The sequence below is a fragment of the Gopherus flavomarginatus genome, chromosome 7 (assembly GCF_025201925.1).
Source record: "Gopherus flavomarginatus isolate rGopFla2 chromosome 7, rGopFla2.mat.asm, whole genome shotgun sequence".
NCBI classification, from domain to species: domain Eukaryota; kingdom Metazoa; phylum Chordata; order Testudines; family Testudinidae; genus Gopherus; species Gopherus flavomarginatus.
Genome location: NC_066623.1, coordinates 95,177,642 through 95,195,771, shown reverse-complemented (window position 1 = coordinate 95,195,771; position 18,130 = coordinate 95,177,642). Strand labels below are relative to the sequence as shown.

At 39.3% G+C, this 18,130-nt stretch overlaps 1 protein-coding gene across 1 annotated transcript; it reads right to left on the bottom strand.

The window, feature by feature from the left end:
* Positions 1 to 1,682: 1,682 nt before the first annotated feature.
* Positions 1,683 to 16,752, bottom strand: ZRANB2 (zinc finger RANBP2-type containing 2). Its single transcript, XM_050961070.1, has 10 exons — positions 16,621 to 16,752; positions 15,407 to 15,459; positions 15,187 to 15,295; positions 13,812 to 13,894; positions 10,544 to 10,620; positions 9,257 to 9,394; positions 7,934 to 8,106; positions 4,955 to 5,041; positions 2,319 to 2,483; positions 1,683 to 1,776 (listed from the first exon to the last, which is right to left on the bottom strand). Exons 1-10 carry the CDS (start codon positions 16,674 to 16,676, stop codon positions 1,713 to 1,715), a joined length of 1,005 nt encoding a protein of 334 aa, XP_050817027.1. The 5' UTR covers positions 16,677 to 16,752; the 3' UTR covers positions 1,683 to 1,712.
* Positions 16,753 to 18,130: the final 1,378 nt, after the last annotated feature.

The window sequence follows — 18,130 nt, the reverse complement described above, 5'->3', positions numbered from 1 at the left end:
TTTAAAAACTTTTCTCTAAGTACAGCAACAATTTTAATACAAAGCACAAGAATAAACCAAAAGGTAACATATAGCTTCTAATAGATCTAATTTTTACAATTTAGTAGGTAGACTTTCCTGAAGTCAGAGGCACAGTTAAGAGAGACTAACTGTTCTTGTGCAATCTAAACTACATTTAGCAAGGAAATCAGATATAAAAGAAAGCGATAAAGAAGTTGTTGCAGGGAAATTTTTTCTGCAAAAAGATTATCAAAATATTTCTACAACAAAAACATTTTGTTCTGTCAAATCAGTCCAAAAGGAACTTAAAAAGTCATTTAAAAAAAAGAAAAGCAGAATGTAATTTTGCTCCGTTTGTCTTGTGAAGTTCATTTTACAAAAGCAACTTATCAAAGATGTTGAAAGTTTTACTACTCAAATAATTACAGATATATTGCTTTTTTGTTTTAAAAAACATTATTTTCCCTTAACATACTTACCTTGTGATGCCACTGAAGATAACTTAACAAATCTTTCTTAACCAAACGGAGCTCAAGAGTGACCAGGCTTTAATTTGATATTGCTAATAAAACAAATTTCATAAAGCATTTTAAGCCATAAATTTTATAAAGTTTAGGGGAACAGTGATGATCTTTGATCACATTTATTTAGAAGCACAGATTTATCTGTATTTCCGGAGAACTTCTTATGCAGTTTATCTACCACAAGTAAAATTTAGTGTGGAAAAAAATCTCTCTCCAGCCCAAATTAATCTTTGACTGGTGGCGTGCAGAGGCTTCAACCCTGTACTGTAACTCCAAAGAAACTAGTTTCATAAAGTCCCCCAACACTTCAAAAGTAGCTACATAATGTTGATTTCAGCATTACAAGTCCATACAAGACTGTCCCCTTTCTAAGAGAGGATCACAGACTTCATACATATGGAAATTAGATTGCACCCAGCAACCTACTGCAGAAAACAGGCTTCTCCTTGGCTAAGACAGGATCAAATAGGCTAAGTCTCCATAGAGACCTCAGCTATGGAGAAGAGAGTGCTTAATGATCCCAAAAGCCTTCAAGCTGGGAGAGTGGAAGTCTCACTTACCCATTACAGAACCTAATACTGGGTGCGGGAATCGGATGTCTGCACTAAATGTGAGTGAGAGAATTGCCATTCATCACAACTTTTGTTTAAATACAGAAGAATTGGAAGCCTAGCCTAAAACCTCCCCCTATGGGATACTTTAGCCTTAGAATTGTAGTAATTTCCTCTGGTTCTAGCAAAAGTGCATCAAAGAAGCTCAGGAGCTGTTATGTGCAGGCAGCTCTCTTTTGGAGGGTGGGACTAAGCAGATCAACCTGTCTCTATTCACAGCTCAGGGAATGGTAAATAATGTAATGGGTTGGAGCCCTAAAAATTAAAAAACAAACCAACCATGTGGTAGTACTAAAATATGTGGGCCCAATTATACATTGTTTAACAATACAAATATGCAACATCTGAGGAGATAAATGGAATAATGAAAAGTACACACCTACTTTGGGAAATTTATGGCTTAAAATGCTACCTTACTTTTTGTTTAATGAATGAACAAAGCTTCCCAGAAAGCAAGGACAAACATGCATTTCTACTAGCAGATTTAGCACTTCTGACCAAATAAGACACCAACTTCTTAAAAATATGCCTCATGCACTGGACTGGATTTTTTTTTTTAAATGTGAACTTTAATACATTATTTCTTTTTAGAACTTGTACGGGAACCAGAATGGGAAGATCCAGATGACGACCTGCGGCGTCTGTAAGATACAAACAGAGAAAACATGCAAAGAAATAAGTTCAAATTAATTGTATCACTCACACCCACAATAGTTAGAAGACTAATTTATTTGATGGGGTAATATATAAACTGAACATATAAATAATCTGAAACCTTCTGTTTAGGCTCACTAATGTATTACATTTTTTAGTATTAAATTTACCACACTTCATATTAAATTTACAATTCCTTGATGTCACAGTATTAATTTATGAAAGTTAATCAAGCAATGGAGTACATTAGCCCCTTCAAACAGTGAAACAATGGTTATCTAGGTCTTTTTCTATGGAACATGCTCTTAACAGGAGATTTTGCAAAGGAAGATTTTTTTTGATGGTTTTAAAACATTTATGTTTTAAAAAGCAGCATGGTAATTGGGAGAGGGAGGGCAGGAAACCTATTTTTAAATACCAAAATGAATAACTGATAAAAATCAATCCTTTCCCAGTTCATTTCATTTCTTCACAAAGTGTATTACACAAATTTTAAATGCACCCATTCTTATTCTACATAAACCCAAACCTTTCGGGTGACCGTGATCTCGAACGTCTTTTTTTGCGATCACCGGGCGAAGAAGATCTAGAGCGACTCCGCTTCTTGCCTCTCTCAGGGGAAGATGATGAACGAGAGCTTGAGTAAGATCTTTTTCTTGGGGTTGAAGACCCCCTATGGGACCTGGAGCTGGATCTTTATTGATTAAGAAATAAATTTGATTTAATTTGTGCATAATACAAAGAAGACAGCAAAAGTCTACTACAGAGTTCAGATCAAAGAAGATTCAATACAAGATTTGCCACAACATTTTACAAAATGTATTTGTGGGTATTTTAATACTTACTTCTTAGTTAATAGTCAATAAGAACTTCTACCTTAACAATAAAAAAACCTTATTTTTAAAGTAATGCTTTTGAAATATGGTATTGTGGACCAGTGGTTTGGGAGCCTGTTCCCAGTGTTCTCAACAATTAAGCTGTTTTGTTAAACATACTGCAGGAGACTGGGATGAGAGACGGCCTACAAGACGACTATACTCGTGCTAAGTAGTACAGTCCATAAAATGAGAGGTAGGAGAACTACAGATTAAACATAAGCTATTTAAAATCATGTTTCACTTTACCGGTAGAGAGACATATTCCATTGTGGATCATTAAACCAAGGATACTTCAAAAATAAACTGCCTTAAAAAAATACTAAAATTGGAAGAAATTTCAAAAAATGGCCATTCCTCCCACCCAAATTCGCCTATTTGAGTTTGCAAGACTTCTGCTAAACTGAAGCAATTTTAATAAACTAAAAATGTTAGCAAAATATCTTGCATGGCATTTTGTCATCTATGTTCACAGAAATCAACTACTTTCTCATGAAAAAAAAAACATTATTTGTGGATTTGAAAAGGTGATGAAGTTAGGAGGTCCTAAATTCTATTTCCAAGCCCAATGTTAAATACACCGAAGAGGATTTGGTGACAGTACTTTTTCAGATATCAAACCTGCAGAAATGTTTCAGAATCTTCACTGTAAATAATAAAGCACTCACAGAAGTTAAGCAATTTAATAGACAGGTATGAAATCCATTTTTAAACCAATTTTGTATCCTAAAAATAACTTGTTCTGAACTTGTTGCTTCAGTATCAATGGGATGTCAAATAATAGTTTGCTTTGTCTTTTATTACTTAATTTTATACTAGTTGCAATTCTCACTAGGCTAAAATTCCAACTAATGCCCAGGACAAATATAGCTAATATGGACATTGGGCACATGGAGGGGGAAATGAGGAGTAATCCTTCCCTCAGAGCAGCTACAGAACAGTTTCATAAGATACATCCACACTGCACACCACTGGCTGCAGCATGTAGGGTAAGTGCAGCTCCATGCCACTGTGAAAAGCTGGATGCATCCACACTGCAGTATGTAGCTACATGGGGCAACGAAAGGCTCTGGCATGGGGGTGGCAGCTCCATGCTGCTGGAGCCTTTCCCCTACTACAGGGAGTTGCTGGAGCCTCTCTGTCCACTGCTGGGAGTCTTCCCCAGCTGGGGAAGAAAGCTCCAGCAGCAGAGCCTTTCCCTACACTACACTGCTAAAAACAACAATGTAGACAGGGAGGCACTGCTCAGGTGTGTAGAGAGCTGTGTAGAGTATATACCATGAGGGTCAGATGTATCTTTATTTATCCAAGTGTTCACTATCTATACTATTTTACTGTGGTCAAAGGTGGGGAGGGGAGTCCACATGCTGCCATAAGGAGTGTGCAATACCCACAGAGGCTGCATGGAGCACTTCCACAGTTTTCTCTTTAGGAGATAATGGAATCCCTGCTTATACTCCACCCCTTAAATGAGGCTACTCAAGAGGTTTGTGCTACACAAGGGATGCAAAACTATTTTTAGATGCCCTGCCCCACTTGTTTCACACCATAGGGCCCTCTCCAGGAATGGAAAAAAAAAAAAAAAAAAAAAAAGGTGAATTTGCATTCTACTGCAAAAACTTCTGTCAACAGGAAGCCTCAGTGAACTCATCACAAGGACTACTTGCTAGCTTTGGCTGCCTTGCACAGTTCAATAACTGCTATACAAAAAGACCAGCTAAATCATCATTAATGAGTATATCCAGAAAATCTGGACTAAGTCTTACTTGCCTTGACCACATGTGAGTGATCTCAGACTTCAGTGGGTTACTTACATGAGTAATCGATCAGTGATTTCACATATTTCCCCCACATTTACAAAAAGGTTTCAACAGTTTTGTCTAATGCATGTTCACATATGTTACCAACATATACAAAATAAGAGTATAGCACATCTTCTAATATTTCACACTTAATTGCCAGAGGAAACAGTAAATAAAGTTGCAAGAATTATTTTAAGGAAAAATATGCACTCAAATTCTTTTTGACATATTGCAGACACCAGGTTAGCCACTTGCTTAGCTTTAGACCAGACTTTTAATAATATTCTCATAAAAAAAACTTGCAATTTCAAGAATAATTATTTCATTTAATAGTGGTAACTCCTTAGAACACTGGACCTGGGAACAATTGACTTCCATGCTGAAAATGAGTTAAGTCAAAACAGTTTTTTAGAGAAACAAACAAGCAATCAGTTCTGCTACCCTTTTAATTTCTCTCTGCAAAGCAGGGAGAAAGCTACCTCATTCACCTTGATTTCGACCCACGAGATCTAGAATGTTCTCTGGAAGTGGAACGAGATCTTGATCTGGAACTCGAAGAGCTTCTTGAATGGGACCTGAAACAACATGGAGGATTTTTTCCAATACTTAAACAGCCTTGAGATATGATTATTGTAAAATTACATCTAGAATTCTGATCAATGCACACTAGCATCTGAAATACTAGTTCTTATTAATTTTTGAAAAGTTTCAAATATTAATATTCATTTTCTTTCATAATTTGTTTTTAACAATATGCAGATGCAGCTCTTTATCACACATTAAAGTACTAGGGCCCGGATTCATGAAAGACTTTATTTGGTCTTTAAAGTTTTGCCAGATCGTACATTGGAGTTATTTAAATACTTTCAACTGTTGATGGATAATTCTAGTCAGAATTTCCAATATATAAGGAATGGCATAAAGAAGTTAAGGTTTTTATTAATGGCTTCCTATTAAGATATAGAAAGTTGTCATTAGAAATAGTAATTAAATTGTGAAATCAGACAAAGTAAGTAGGGTAGCAGTTATTCGGTGAAGTTAATAAAATGATTGCTTACCCTTTAACTATTTCATGAATCCAAACCAAATCTTGTAATTTGCACCTTAATGGGACACCATCAGCTTGGATTTTTAGAAGTGTATTAAATTAGGAGTCCTAGTGTCTGATATAGTACTCCAAATACACTATCATGAATATTTCTTAAACAAATTCTTTAAAGTGTCAAGATTTGTTATTCACTTGTTGATATTTAGAAGGCTCTTTTCAGCAAGTGTGAAACTGCCTATAATCACTCTCATTGTTTCCTCTGTATAAAAGGCACAGTGCACACACAAGAGTAAATTTTCTTTTTTGCTAATTTATGGAAATCTCAGGCATTACTTGTAACCTTACAATGGTTTTTAAACTAATGAAATTTTCAAATTGATGGTGTCCTTAAAATGCAAGAAGCAGGAGTACAGTACTACAAGTCTGGTATAATTGTAATTATTTTGAAGAGAAGACATGTCAAATCAAAAGTTAATAATCTTTTCTGGCACTATTTGGTAAATTAATTCCATAACTCCCAATAAATATTTTGTTACCAATGTCTCTATTTCATCATATTATATAGAACAAGAATAGTCTGCACTTTTATTTCTAGCAAGATAAGATATAGGTTTCTAAAAAACAAAAACAAAACCTTCAAGGAGAACTCAAAACCCTTTGAACACACATTTATGTTTAATTAAATAAAGACTCAGCCCAATGTTGCGAATATGTATTGAAGTACCTGTGACAAAATTCCAACCAACACTGGGAGATCCCAGGAAACACAAAATAAATTAAACTACTTTTCATCAACTTTGAGGTTTGTGAATTTATGTTTGACCCTTCATCTGAGCTGACTGTAGTTTGTACTATTTTTTAAAAAATATGACAGATAATCTTATTTGCATTCCAGTAGCTCCCATGCAGTGGGTGCAGTTCACACAGTCCCTGCCTCACAGAGTTCAGACTCTTAAGATGAAGGGTTGAAGAAGAGAAATGAAATGTACTATCAAAATGTGTTTTTTGATAAACAAATTGGCAAGTGCCAATCAGCTCTGCCAATAATATTTGGTTAGCTTCTTGAAGGGACTCTAGCCTACATGGGCCTTACGGAGGCATTTCAAGGAAAGGATAGTGATCTATGGATCTGTTCATGGAGGGCATTCTGTACAGAAGAAACTTTATGAAGTGGAAAAGTGGAATTCAGTAGAGGGTTCAAAAAAGTCAGGCAAGGACGGTGCACTTAGCAAATGAGTTTTGAATGGAAAGTGCAGAGACAATATGCTGTCATATAGGCCAAGTAAAACATTTGATATACACATTCTAACAAAAAGGAAAGCTAATTTTCACATATTTGAAATCCTGGCCACTTCAGAGACAAAAGCAAAGTGTGCCTCACTTACCTTAAAGTCTGGCAAAACAATAGCTGATATTTTAAACAGAGAAGCAGTTAAAGTGTAAAAAATATATATTTTTTTTTTTTTTTTTTTTTTTTACTCCAAGAACTTGAGACCGTCCTAATGGATTTTTCTGCAGGTGCAAATTCTCCTAAACCAAGAGGTTATTCACTAAGTTTCAACTTGGGCAATTTATTATGGTCAAATTATAAGCTTCCTCTTACAATAACTAATTCTTAGCTATACTACTACTAGTTAGATATCAATGTATTAATCTTACATTTGTTAGTATTAAGGAGCTTAAGAAATAGAGATTTTTTTAACCAACTAATAAAATGATGTGTTTATTAAATGGTTGGTTCACTACTGATTTGAGAATAAGCTTTTCTGTGTTCTCTTTAAATGTGCAAATTAGAGCTTTTATCCGGCCTCAGAGACCCATGTAGACCCTGCAAACTCTTTAACTCAGTTAAGATCATCTTCCTTGCCTGATGCTCTAACCACATCATAATCATCTTAATCCCTCCACTGACTTCCCCTTTTCTACCACATGAAACTCAAGTTTATCTTCTTCACCTTCAAGGCATTTTCCAATAGTGGCCTTCTACTTTATCTGCTCTGATTGCATTACCTCCTACTTTACTATCCCTGCCTCCCAGTTTGTCTACTTTTCTCCCAACAATCCTCAGTACTTCCAAAAAAGTGTCTATTTAACATTAAATGTGACTACTCAATAGCAAGTCAAAAGGACTACAATTAGTTTTCAAGCTTTCCTGTTTTTATAAGCCATAATTGTTACAGATACAGCTGAAACATTAACTCACTGAAAGCAAAGCGACAAACTAAAAGAAGCCCTCACTTTTAAAACTGTGGAGCTACAAAAGGCCATTATAAAAATGTAATCTACCTGTGTAAACTGAATATATAAAACTGTCACATTATTAACTGAAACTATAAGTCAATCAAGAAAAAAAGATGTAAATAAAGAAGTTAGATACTGACATTTTGCCTGGCGTTACCCTTGACCTGTACCCGTTTACCTTGACCTAGACCTTGAGCTTGAGTGTGAGGATGAGCGCGATGAAGATTGTGAGTGGGAAGATCGAGATTTAGAGCGACTGCGCCTGTTGGATTTCTTTTTCTTATTAGCATCTTCTTCCTCACTGGCATCAAGATTATACTTTGAGAGATCAGCCTCATCTTCATCCTCATCCTGAAAAAATGCAGACTGTTCGGTTTGGAGACTTAAATATGAAGAAAATATGCAGAAAGTAGGATTACATTTTAGATTATTTTCATTTGGAGTAGTAGTAGTTTTTACTTGCTCTTATTCTGTATTTTATTTGGAGCTTATTGCCCAATCTTTTCAAATCCGTTTTTTTAGTTCTCTTTTGTTAAGATAACAAAAAAATCTCAAGCACTGAGTGCAGCTTGTTAAAGATCAAATAGCTACATAAAAATAATTTCAGAAACAACAATAAAATAGGACTGAAAAAAGTGATCCTCAAAAACCTGCAGAATGACTAAATAATTAAAAAGTTAGGTAGTGAATTATAATGTCAGCATTTGTATTACAGTTCGGTGACTGTTTTAAAAAAATGAGACAAAGCTTTATTTTGCCTGGCAGAATTCTCAGGCTCAGAGGAAGTCTATCTCATTACCAAACTTAGGTTCCAATTCTGCAAATTCCTTACATACTTAACTTTACACTCTGAGAAGTCCCATTGATTTTGTTGGTCTGTGTATAAAAGTAAATATGTGCACAAGTCTTTTCATGATCATGGCCTAAAAGGAACAACTAATATTTAACAATCTTTATGTATAAAAAACAAAACTGCAGATCAGAAGGATATTTATTTCAATTTTATAGCTAAAAATAAAGCCAGCATCATTTAACAGAAGACATCTGGAACATGTCTAGTCCATGTTGACATTTATTTTGAAAACATTAGAAATAGTGCAGCAGTAGGTAATTCAAAAAGATGTTAGTGTGCGTTTTCACCATAAGCTACTGGATCTACCTATTAAGACAGCCTATATAAATATATATTTCATACAATGATTAATTCTGTTCCCAAAGTTAAAATATAAATGTAAGTTTAAGTGGTAAGATTCTGACTGCAGCCATTCAAAGCAACAAATACAGAGTTCAGGCTGACAAACTCTCCTCAGCTCATGCATTCTTCCAATACACACATATCTCACTCCAATACGCATACAGAGGTTAGGAGAACATATCATTCTTATTTATAACTTATGTATTGTGTAACAATACTCATTTACAAGCAGCTAAGAATTAAGGCCAATCTCACTTAGTAAGAACATAGTATGTTAGCAGTAACAAAGAACAAGAATTATTTTACCTCATCCAATTTATACTTGGAAAGATCTTCATCCTCATCCTCCTCTTCTTCCCCTTCAGATTCCTTATCTTCTACTTCTTTCAGGATAGATGCAGGCCCAACTGGCTTCCCTCTGTATTTTTTCTTTTTGCGACCAAACTAATTGCAAATAAATAATGTGAGTGACACATGCTTTGTTTCCGCCCACTCCACTACAAGTAATACTAATTACAGTATATTAAACAAGCAGCCGCCCGTTGAGCTAACATGAAAAGACTATAGTGAACAAAGACTTTTGTAAGCCTCGTGGGAAAAAGTGAAAAATAGTAAAAACAACTTTAATTTAGGGCTTTGGAGCAGAGCGCAGAGCAGCTCCGAAGCAGTAGAGCTGCAGATTTTTGCATGGAGCTGGAGTGTAGCTGGAGCACAGCTCCAAAGCCCTGCTTTAATTACAAATAAAAAAATGTATTGCTATGTGCGGAGACAGAGAAGGCAAATGTCTACTCAGCAAAAACCTACTGTAGATCTAAAATGAAAGACACATCACAATGTCTATGAGTAGCCTCACATATTCTGATAAATTCATCTAAAATGTGGATGCAATCAAACAGCATATGCTTTACAAGACTGCTTTATAACAGACTTCAGTATATTGGGAAGCAGTATGAGCACCCTAAAGAAAATAGCACAGGAAATCTAAAGCAGATCTTGCAAGCAGTTAAACTAATGAAACAAACCACAGTTAACTCCTACCAATTTAAATTTTAACTGATTTTTAGACGTTTACCCCCTCAACTTTTCAGATTCCACACCAATTCTGCTTCACATATGAATCGGCAAGAGCCGTAATTCAGAAGATTTATACAGCTAGCTTCCCTCACCCTAAGCCTGGGTGGCTGAGGCTTGGTCTACGCCTTAAACTTAGGTCGATGTAGCTACATCACTCAGGCTGTGAAAAATTTCATGCACAGACGGATGTAGTTAGATCAACCTAAGGTAGTTGCAGCTAGGTTAAAGCTTGAACCCCACTATCAATGGCAGCTAGGCCAATGGAACAATTCTTCTGTTGACCCTAGCACCTCAAGGGGGTGGATTTATTACAGCAACAGAAAACCCCCTTCCATCGCTGCAGGAAGCGTCTATACTACAATGGCATAACTTCAGTTGTGTCCACTGTAGTGCTTGCAGCATAGATATACCCTGAGTTAGTTTCTCAAGCCAGACTTCCCTGCCAGATATGTGCTCTTAACACAAATCTCTTCACTTTAACTTATGTTCCTCCAATGTAATAATTATACATAATCTTACCTCATCATACTCCCCATCTGATTCTTCACGTTCTATATACTCAACATTCTCTCTTTCATTAAAACCTCCTCCATATCCTGTAAATTGTAAGATAAGAATGTACTAGATAACCTCTTATATTGTGTAAGTTCAATTACACTAAATTCAAAGTCTTTGGTAAATACTTTTATTATGCTACATCTGATTAAAATCCAATAGAAGATGTTTCTAGATGTATAAGCTATCACGAAATCTATACCAGGAATATTATGCAATCTGAAGGGAAGTAGACATTGAACTGTTCTCACACAAGTGTGTCAAAAATAGTTTTTACATATCTAATTGAGAAACTGAGGTAACCTTCGCTAAATGAAAGAAACACATCCCACTGCGACTGTTTAGCTAATTAAGGGCCAAGTGCCTCAAAAGAGACATAATCAGGCTGCAAACGTCCAGCAGAGAATTCCTCTTGTATAGGAGAACACCCTGCTGAAGCATCTGAGCTGCAGCCAGACCCTGCCTCTCGTTCTGACCCACAGGGCATGTCAGGGCAGAGGGCTCTGTTCCACCACTGCCATACTTCCATGATGTAGGGTCCATTATAGCCCATAACGCAGAAGTGGAATTTAAGACTCTTTGCTAGCAGTTTTAAGATGAATACGATCAAGAGTGGGCCTGAGAATCAAGAAGCTGAAACAGACTCCCTGACACCCTATAGATTTGCCAGGCAAATTTGGGATGGGAGATAATCTAGTCCCCCAAAAACATTTTTTGCATGTTTTGTTTAACCCTACATTTATAGGTGATTTCAGAAGGAAAGCAGAGAGAAAGGGAATATCATTGAGTTGACACTTCTGCTTAAAGCACAATTTTGTTACTGCTTTTTGTCGCCCATACAGGGAATATTTTATAAAGTGAAGCCTTAAGGTTATTTGATCACATTATTTATCACATTCCATCTGAAATGATTGCTAGTAAATACATTAAAATTGCCCCTTCAATGGTCTATACCCAACTATCATAACAAACTTGAACTTCCATTAAACTCCTCACTCTTCATTGCTCGTGCCATTTCCAAAATAATTGTTCTGCCATTTGAAGTCATAGCAGATATTTTGACACAACAAATGTCACTAATGCAGCCAAAGATAGCCCCGCAAAAAAGAGAATGACAGCTACAAAGGGGGAATAATTAGCACACACAAAAAAATGAACTTCTAAAACAGAGATCCTTTCATTCAAGTATCCTTAGTAAAAAAGACATTAGTGAGCCATCCTCCTCTTCTCAAACCTGATAAGAATGGCTTCCACAGTGAATGTTTTCTGTAAGGCAGCAACACATTAAAAAAATTCTCAACACACAAACCCAGCATGTATTTTGTTCAATTGTTTAGAGTCCCCAACATATTTCATCATTTCTGAATATCTGCCGGGAGCTCAGAACTACTTATTTTAATTTTCAATTTTAATTTCAGCTATAATTTTTATTTCTTACAAACAACTATAAATGAATTGTGTTACATGTACTTTCAATATATATGACTGGTCAACATGACTTAGGCCATGTCTACATCTAAAATTTTGCAGCGCTGGTTGTTACAGCTGTATTAGTACAGCTGTATAGGGCCAGCGCTGCAGAGTGGCCACACTTACAGCAATCAGCGCTGCAAGTGGTGTTAGATGTGGCCACACTGCAGCGCTGTTGTGCGGCTTCAAGGGGGGTTCGGGGAACGCGAGAGCAAACCGGGAAAGGAGACCAGCTTCGCCGCGGTTTGCTCTCGCGTTCCCCGAACAAGCAGGTCTCCTTCCCTGCGGTTTGCAGGGTGGTTCGGGGAACGCGAGAGCAAACCGCGGCGAAGCTGGTCTCCTTTCCCGGTTTGCTCTCGCGTTCCCCGAACCACCCTGCAAACCGCAGGGAAGGAGACCTGCTTGTTCGGGGAAAGCGAGAGCAAACCGCGGCGAAGCTGGTCTCCTTTCCCGGTTTGCTCTCGCGTTCCCCGAACCACCCTGCAAACCGCAGGGAAGGAGACCTGCTTGCTCGGGGGTTCGGGGAACGAGAGAGTAAACCGGGAAAGGAGACCAGCTTCGCCGCGGTTTGCTCTCGCGTTCCCCGAACCACCCTGCAAACCGCAGGGAAGACCTGCTTGCTCGGGGTTCGGGGAACGAGAGAGCAAACCGGGGAAGGAGACCAGCTTCGCTGCGGTTTGCTCTCGCGTTCCCGGAACCACCCAGCAAACCTCAGGGAAGGAGACCTGCTTGCTCGGGGTTCGGGGAACGCGAGAGCAAGACGGGGAAGGAGACCAGCTTGATTACCAGAGGCTTCCTCAGGTATGCTGGGATACCTGCTTATTCCACGGAGGTCAAGAAAAGCGCTGGTAAGTGTCTATACTTGATTACCAGCGCTGGATCACCAGCGCTGGATCCTCTACACCCGAGACAAAACGGGAGTACGGCCAGCGCTGCAAACAGGGAGTTGCAGCGCTGGTGGTGCCCTGCAGATGTGTACACTTCCTAAGTTGCAGCGCTGTAACTCCCTCACCAGCGCTGCAACTTTCTGATGTAGACAAGCCCTTAGTTTATTTTTAAGACTAAACAGAATTGTGGAAGAAACAGAAAACTGATAAATTGTACTTTTCTCTATGAGGAATAAATTAAGTACTGTGCTTCTAATTTGAGAAGTGACAGAATACTAAAACAGGTCAATTCCCTGACCATTTAACACCTACTGGGCTCGTCTACATAATTACAATCCAATCAGTTCCATTTACAACATGGTTGCAACCCTGACCTAATTATAATATGGTTCCATTTTGTAATGCAGATGGAACTTTATTATATCCAAAACATGACACGATTATGAAATAGTTATGCTCCATTCTATACTACAAACTGGAAACATATTGTAACCTATTATTGATTTATAAGTCTAGTGTAGATGGACTCTATGGCTACATATCAGAAATTCAAAATTAACCTCTCCTGAGTTTAAACATAATCTGTTGGAAATTTATTTAAGAATTTGTTTTAATACTGTATCTTCATGAAAACTAAGAAAGTGGTTTAAACTGAATGACCTTAGGGGATTTCCTGAGGTGAACCACTATCACACTTGTACTTTACATACTAGTAATACTTAGCACGTATATAGACTTACAAGGATGGGATATGCAAGACGATGACTAGGTAGCATTCCTATGCATATTAAAAATGACCACTTGATTTAAGTTATGTTATGATTTCTAAAATTTATGAAGAGAACTGAGTATTTAAAAAGGCAAATTTATCTTACCTGTCCTTTCCTCCAGTTTTGCATATTTTGGAGTATTACACATATTACACTCTGATCTCCTGGCCCAGTTCACATTGCCACAACTTTAGTCGGGGAGGGAAAAGAAAGTAAGTGTAAAAATGCAACATTTTATTTCAAGTTAAATACCGTGGGAATTAGGCAGCATGCGCCAGAAAAGAATGAAATCAATTACGTAGTTGTAACATGATCAGGACCCACTCTTGCAGTACTTATGTATACACAACTCCCAGAGAAGTCTATAGGAATTTTGCCAGAATAAGGATGACAGCCATGAGTCAAGTAGTCAGCTCAAAGAGCCCCAAGAGAGGCACAGCTATGATCAAGCTTAAAATGCATATACATGCACATATCTATACCAAATCATAGTATAGTAATAAAATGGCATATATTTGGGCATAAAAGGAACTTTCACATCATAACTCTACAAATGTCATTTTTACCTGTCACCTTTTTCAAGGGTTGTATATATATTGGGGAAAGGTGCTTGGCTTATTTAAAAAAAAGGCAGTAGAGATGGAAGAAAACAGAGGAAGATTGGAAAATAGTGTGAAAAGGACAGGAGTTAGAGGATGAGAAATAGCGCATGGATGTAATCTGTAGGAACACAGGGGCAAGTGCAAGTTGTAAAGTTGAAATTTGAAATAAACATCAACCAGAATTCAACTAGCATTTTCTAGAGATGGAAAAATATTCTAATAGGTACAGGATTCAGAGACTGGAAATTGTATGTAGATTAACAAAGACAATTCATAAACCAAAATTAAGAGGGTCTCAGGAGACATGAAGCTCTTCGTAAAATCAGGGTATCATAAAAAAATCTGTTTCCATAAAAGTTTCAAAGAATACAAGTATTCACATGTACAGAGTTTGTGGAAAAAGATAATTTCACTGAATTTTGCCTTTCTTTCGCACCTTTTGAAACTTTACAAAGTCACTGTGAAGTAAGTTTCATTCTCCCATCCCCATCTCTTTTTTTAAAAAATCCACACACACACAGTATAGTCTGTGATGTGAAGTAACTTGCCTACAGTCACACACGAAATTTTTCACTCAGATCAGGAATGAAACACATACTTCCAATCCTGTGCTGTAATCAAAAGACCATTCTGTCTGTCCAAAGTCATATTGATTAAATATTTGTTGTCCAGAAAAAGCTAAATGAAAACTAATCTAATGTGAAAACACACAAGCCCTATTTTAAAAAGTGTTAAAAAAAAAAAAATCCAATTTCTCTTGCCTACTCACTAAAAGCTACATTGTTTCTGACGGAGTTAAATATCCAAGATACATGACCTCTCAGTCAATTAAAAATGTTTATAGCAGGAATAATATTAAAGTTTCAAAACCGACATACGTTTTACATTGCCAATCATTTGCACTGAACAGGCCACGGCTTTTTTCAGCAAGCGTCTTCCCAATTTCAGTCCCTCCCGCTTTCATCATTTTGGCTTCAGTTGTTTTTTCTGAAAATAGATTCAACAAAATAATTTTCAAGAAGTTTCTTAGAATGAAATGTTCAATCTATTTTTGGGGAAATATGAGAGAAGGGAACTCTAAACTGGAAAGATAGTCACCTCGACCACATCTGTTACAGCTGGTTCTTCTAGCAAAATTAACATTTCCACACCTGAAAAAAGAAATATATTCTTATGAAGGGCAATTAACAGTTTTTTTTTTAAATGAGGAGAGGATAAAGATGATAGCAATTTATATTTGGAAAATGTTTTAAAGATGAAAAATCCTATAACGTTTTCTTTGTTTTGCAAAATGAATAATGACATTTTTCCACCTTGAACAATTTTAATATTAGTAGCTTAATTTTTGTAGCTAAAATAAAACTGCTATAAAAAACTCAGAGGAACTTATAAAAATGACTTCTTGTTTTCTAACCTCTGAAATAAATTAGCAGTTTGTAACAGGGTGGTTAGTTTTCTTTTTGTTGTACAAATACACATTTCAGAACAGCAAAAAAACCCACAAACAAACAGGCCACTGGCAATTTTATTTTGTCAGAATTCTACTGGTTCACAGTAATAGCACTAGGTCCTTCATTAACTGTAAACATCCCCCAAAAGTTGGCAAATATTTAATAATGGACTCTGGGTAAATATTTAACTTTTCTTATTAAATGTTTTCTCAAACATACTGGAAGCTAAATGAAGGATTATAAATAAGACTGAAGAATTGTTGGGTTTCCCTGCAGATTTTTAAGGACCCTGTACTCCTATAGCCATGTCAGTTTCCAGTTTACGGTTCTGCTCTGGCACACCCCTGCCCCCGAGCCCTACCGACAGCGATCGGGCTCCGAGGAGGCACACGGGCCTGGGGCCACCCACGCAGAACACGTTGCGGGACCAGGGCCCGTTCACTTTTTTTGCAGTGTGTGGTGGGTGCAGCGCTGCCATCGTGCCGCCGCCCCGGGAGCGAAGTGACCCGGGGGTGCAGCCCGCAGAGTAGTTGAGCCTCCCGGGCGGGGAGGCCTCTGAGTTGAAGGGCGTTATTCATACTTCGGGCCCCGCTACACTAGCCGGAGGCAGCAGAGATTCCCGCAGGGGAGCAGGCGCAGGGACCTGGCCCACCATCCATCCGTTCCCCAGCGGCCTGTGGCCCCCGGAGAAGTAACAGCCCCGCAAACGGCGCCTCCTGTGCCCGGTAGGAAGAAAACTCGAGGACCCTGAGCTCCCCGAACCCCACCCGCGGGACCCCGGGGGCCCCGCTCCCCGTCCACGGCGCCCCGAGGTCCGCACCCCCCGCCCCCCCAGTCTATGGGGCTCCCGGGCCCCCTCACTTCTTGTCCGGGCAGATCCAGTCCCCGTCGCTGACTCGGAAATTCTTCGTCGACATTTTGGCCCACCGCGTCCGGAGCCAAGCGGCGCTGCAGGGCCGCGGTCCTGCGTCTGACGGGGCTGCCTCGCCGCGCCTGTTTCCCGCTATCAGCCACAGTGTCGGCGCGCACAGGGCCCGGCCCTGCCGGAGGATTGTAATCAGGCAGTGGGATAGCCACCCTGCCCGGCCGGGAAAGGGCGGTGGCGCGGAGAGTTCCCCCTAGGGGCCGGAGGACCCCATCGGAGGGAGCGGGGCGGGGCTGAGGGAAGCAAAGGGAGAGTGTGGGGGAGGGCGGGGCAATGGGGAGCAGGCGAGAGTGAGAGGGAGCGGTGAGCATATTTCCCAAGGAGAATACGGGACTCCAAGATATCCCCTCCCCCACACACGAGGCTGTTGTCTGTTGCTGGAACCCTCCCCTCCCCCGCTCTGCCTTCCCCCCTGCATGGGGGCTGGAGGCTCTGCCTGCTCCCTCCCCCTGCATCTAGGGTGACCAAATGCCCTGATTTTATAGGGACAGTCCCGATTTTGGGGTCTTTTTCTTATATAGGCTCCTATTACCCCCCCACCGTGCCTGTCCCGTGCTGTCTGGTCACCCTATGCCCATCACAAGTTGCTCCACCCCTCTCCCCCCTTTCTTTTGACAAAAGTGAGCATTTGTCCCAACTGTCAGCAAGCACAAACCACACAAATGCCTCCTTTTGAAAAAAAAAAAGTCAGGACAGCTGGTCAGAACTGCCACGGCCAAAACTGGACATATGGTCACCCTAGGGAGAGGGAGAGAAAGGGGCTGGGCTGAGATCAGACATGCTGGCTGGTGCTGGGAGCAGTGCTATATGGTACGGAGATGCATACAGCAACCATACCCACAGCCTGCCTAACCCAGGGATCCCAACACTGCTAAGAGTGCTGTAATTGGACTGGTAATGGCAACAGTAGACATTTTTATGAGAGTTTCTGTAGGTAACCAGAGCCAAAGTGTCTGGGCCAGATCCTCAGGTAGTATGAACTGGTGTCGCTGGAGCTTCACTGCTGCTTGGCTGATTTACACCAGCTGAGGGTCCTGCTCTCTGATTTTTTCTGTTGCTGTCCAGTTCATTACACAGAACCGAGTCAAACTGGACTTCATTGCAATGAAATTGTAAGTTTTCTTACAGGAAAAGCCACAAACTGTCTGGAAAGGAAGAGTCGATTAAATTACTTGCCTGAGTGAAATTAAATATCCAGAGAATTGCTGTGCCTGTGAAACCAGCCTACCTCAGGCTTGCTAACGCATCCTGCGGAGCCATCTTTTGGGACCCAGCAACCAGAGCCAGCAACACAGAGGAGTCACCACCATTTGAAGAGCTCTTGGGCTTTCACTCCTGTCTCAAGAAACATGCAGAGCATCCAGGAGACACTGGTGGACATTACAATTGTGTTTTCTGACCCACTGAAGGCACCTGTCAGAGGAGGAGGGGGAGGATACAGGACTG

Excerpts from the sequence above, each read along its gene's own strand:
- ZRANB2 (XM_050961070.1), bottom strand. The coding sequence starts at position 16,676 with ATGTCGACGAAGAATTTCCGAGTCAGCGACGGGGACTGGATCTGCCCG. Across the intron at positions 15,296-15,406 it reads CTGTAACAGATGTGGTCGAG|AAAAAACAACTGAAGCCAAA; the intron begins GTGACTATCTTT and ends ATCTATTTTCAG. Across the intron at positions 10,621-13,811 it reads AAAACTGGAGGAAAGGACAG|GATATGGAGGAGGTTTTAAT; the intron begins GTAAGATAAATT and ends TACAATTTACAG.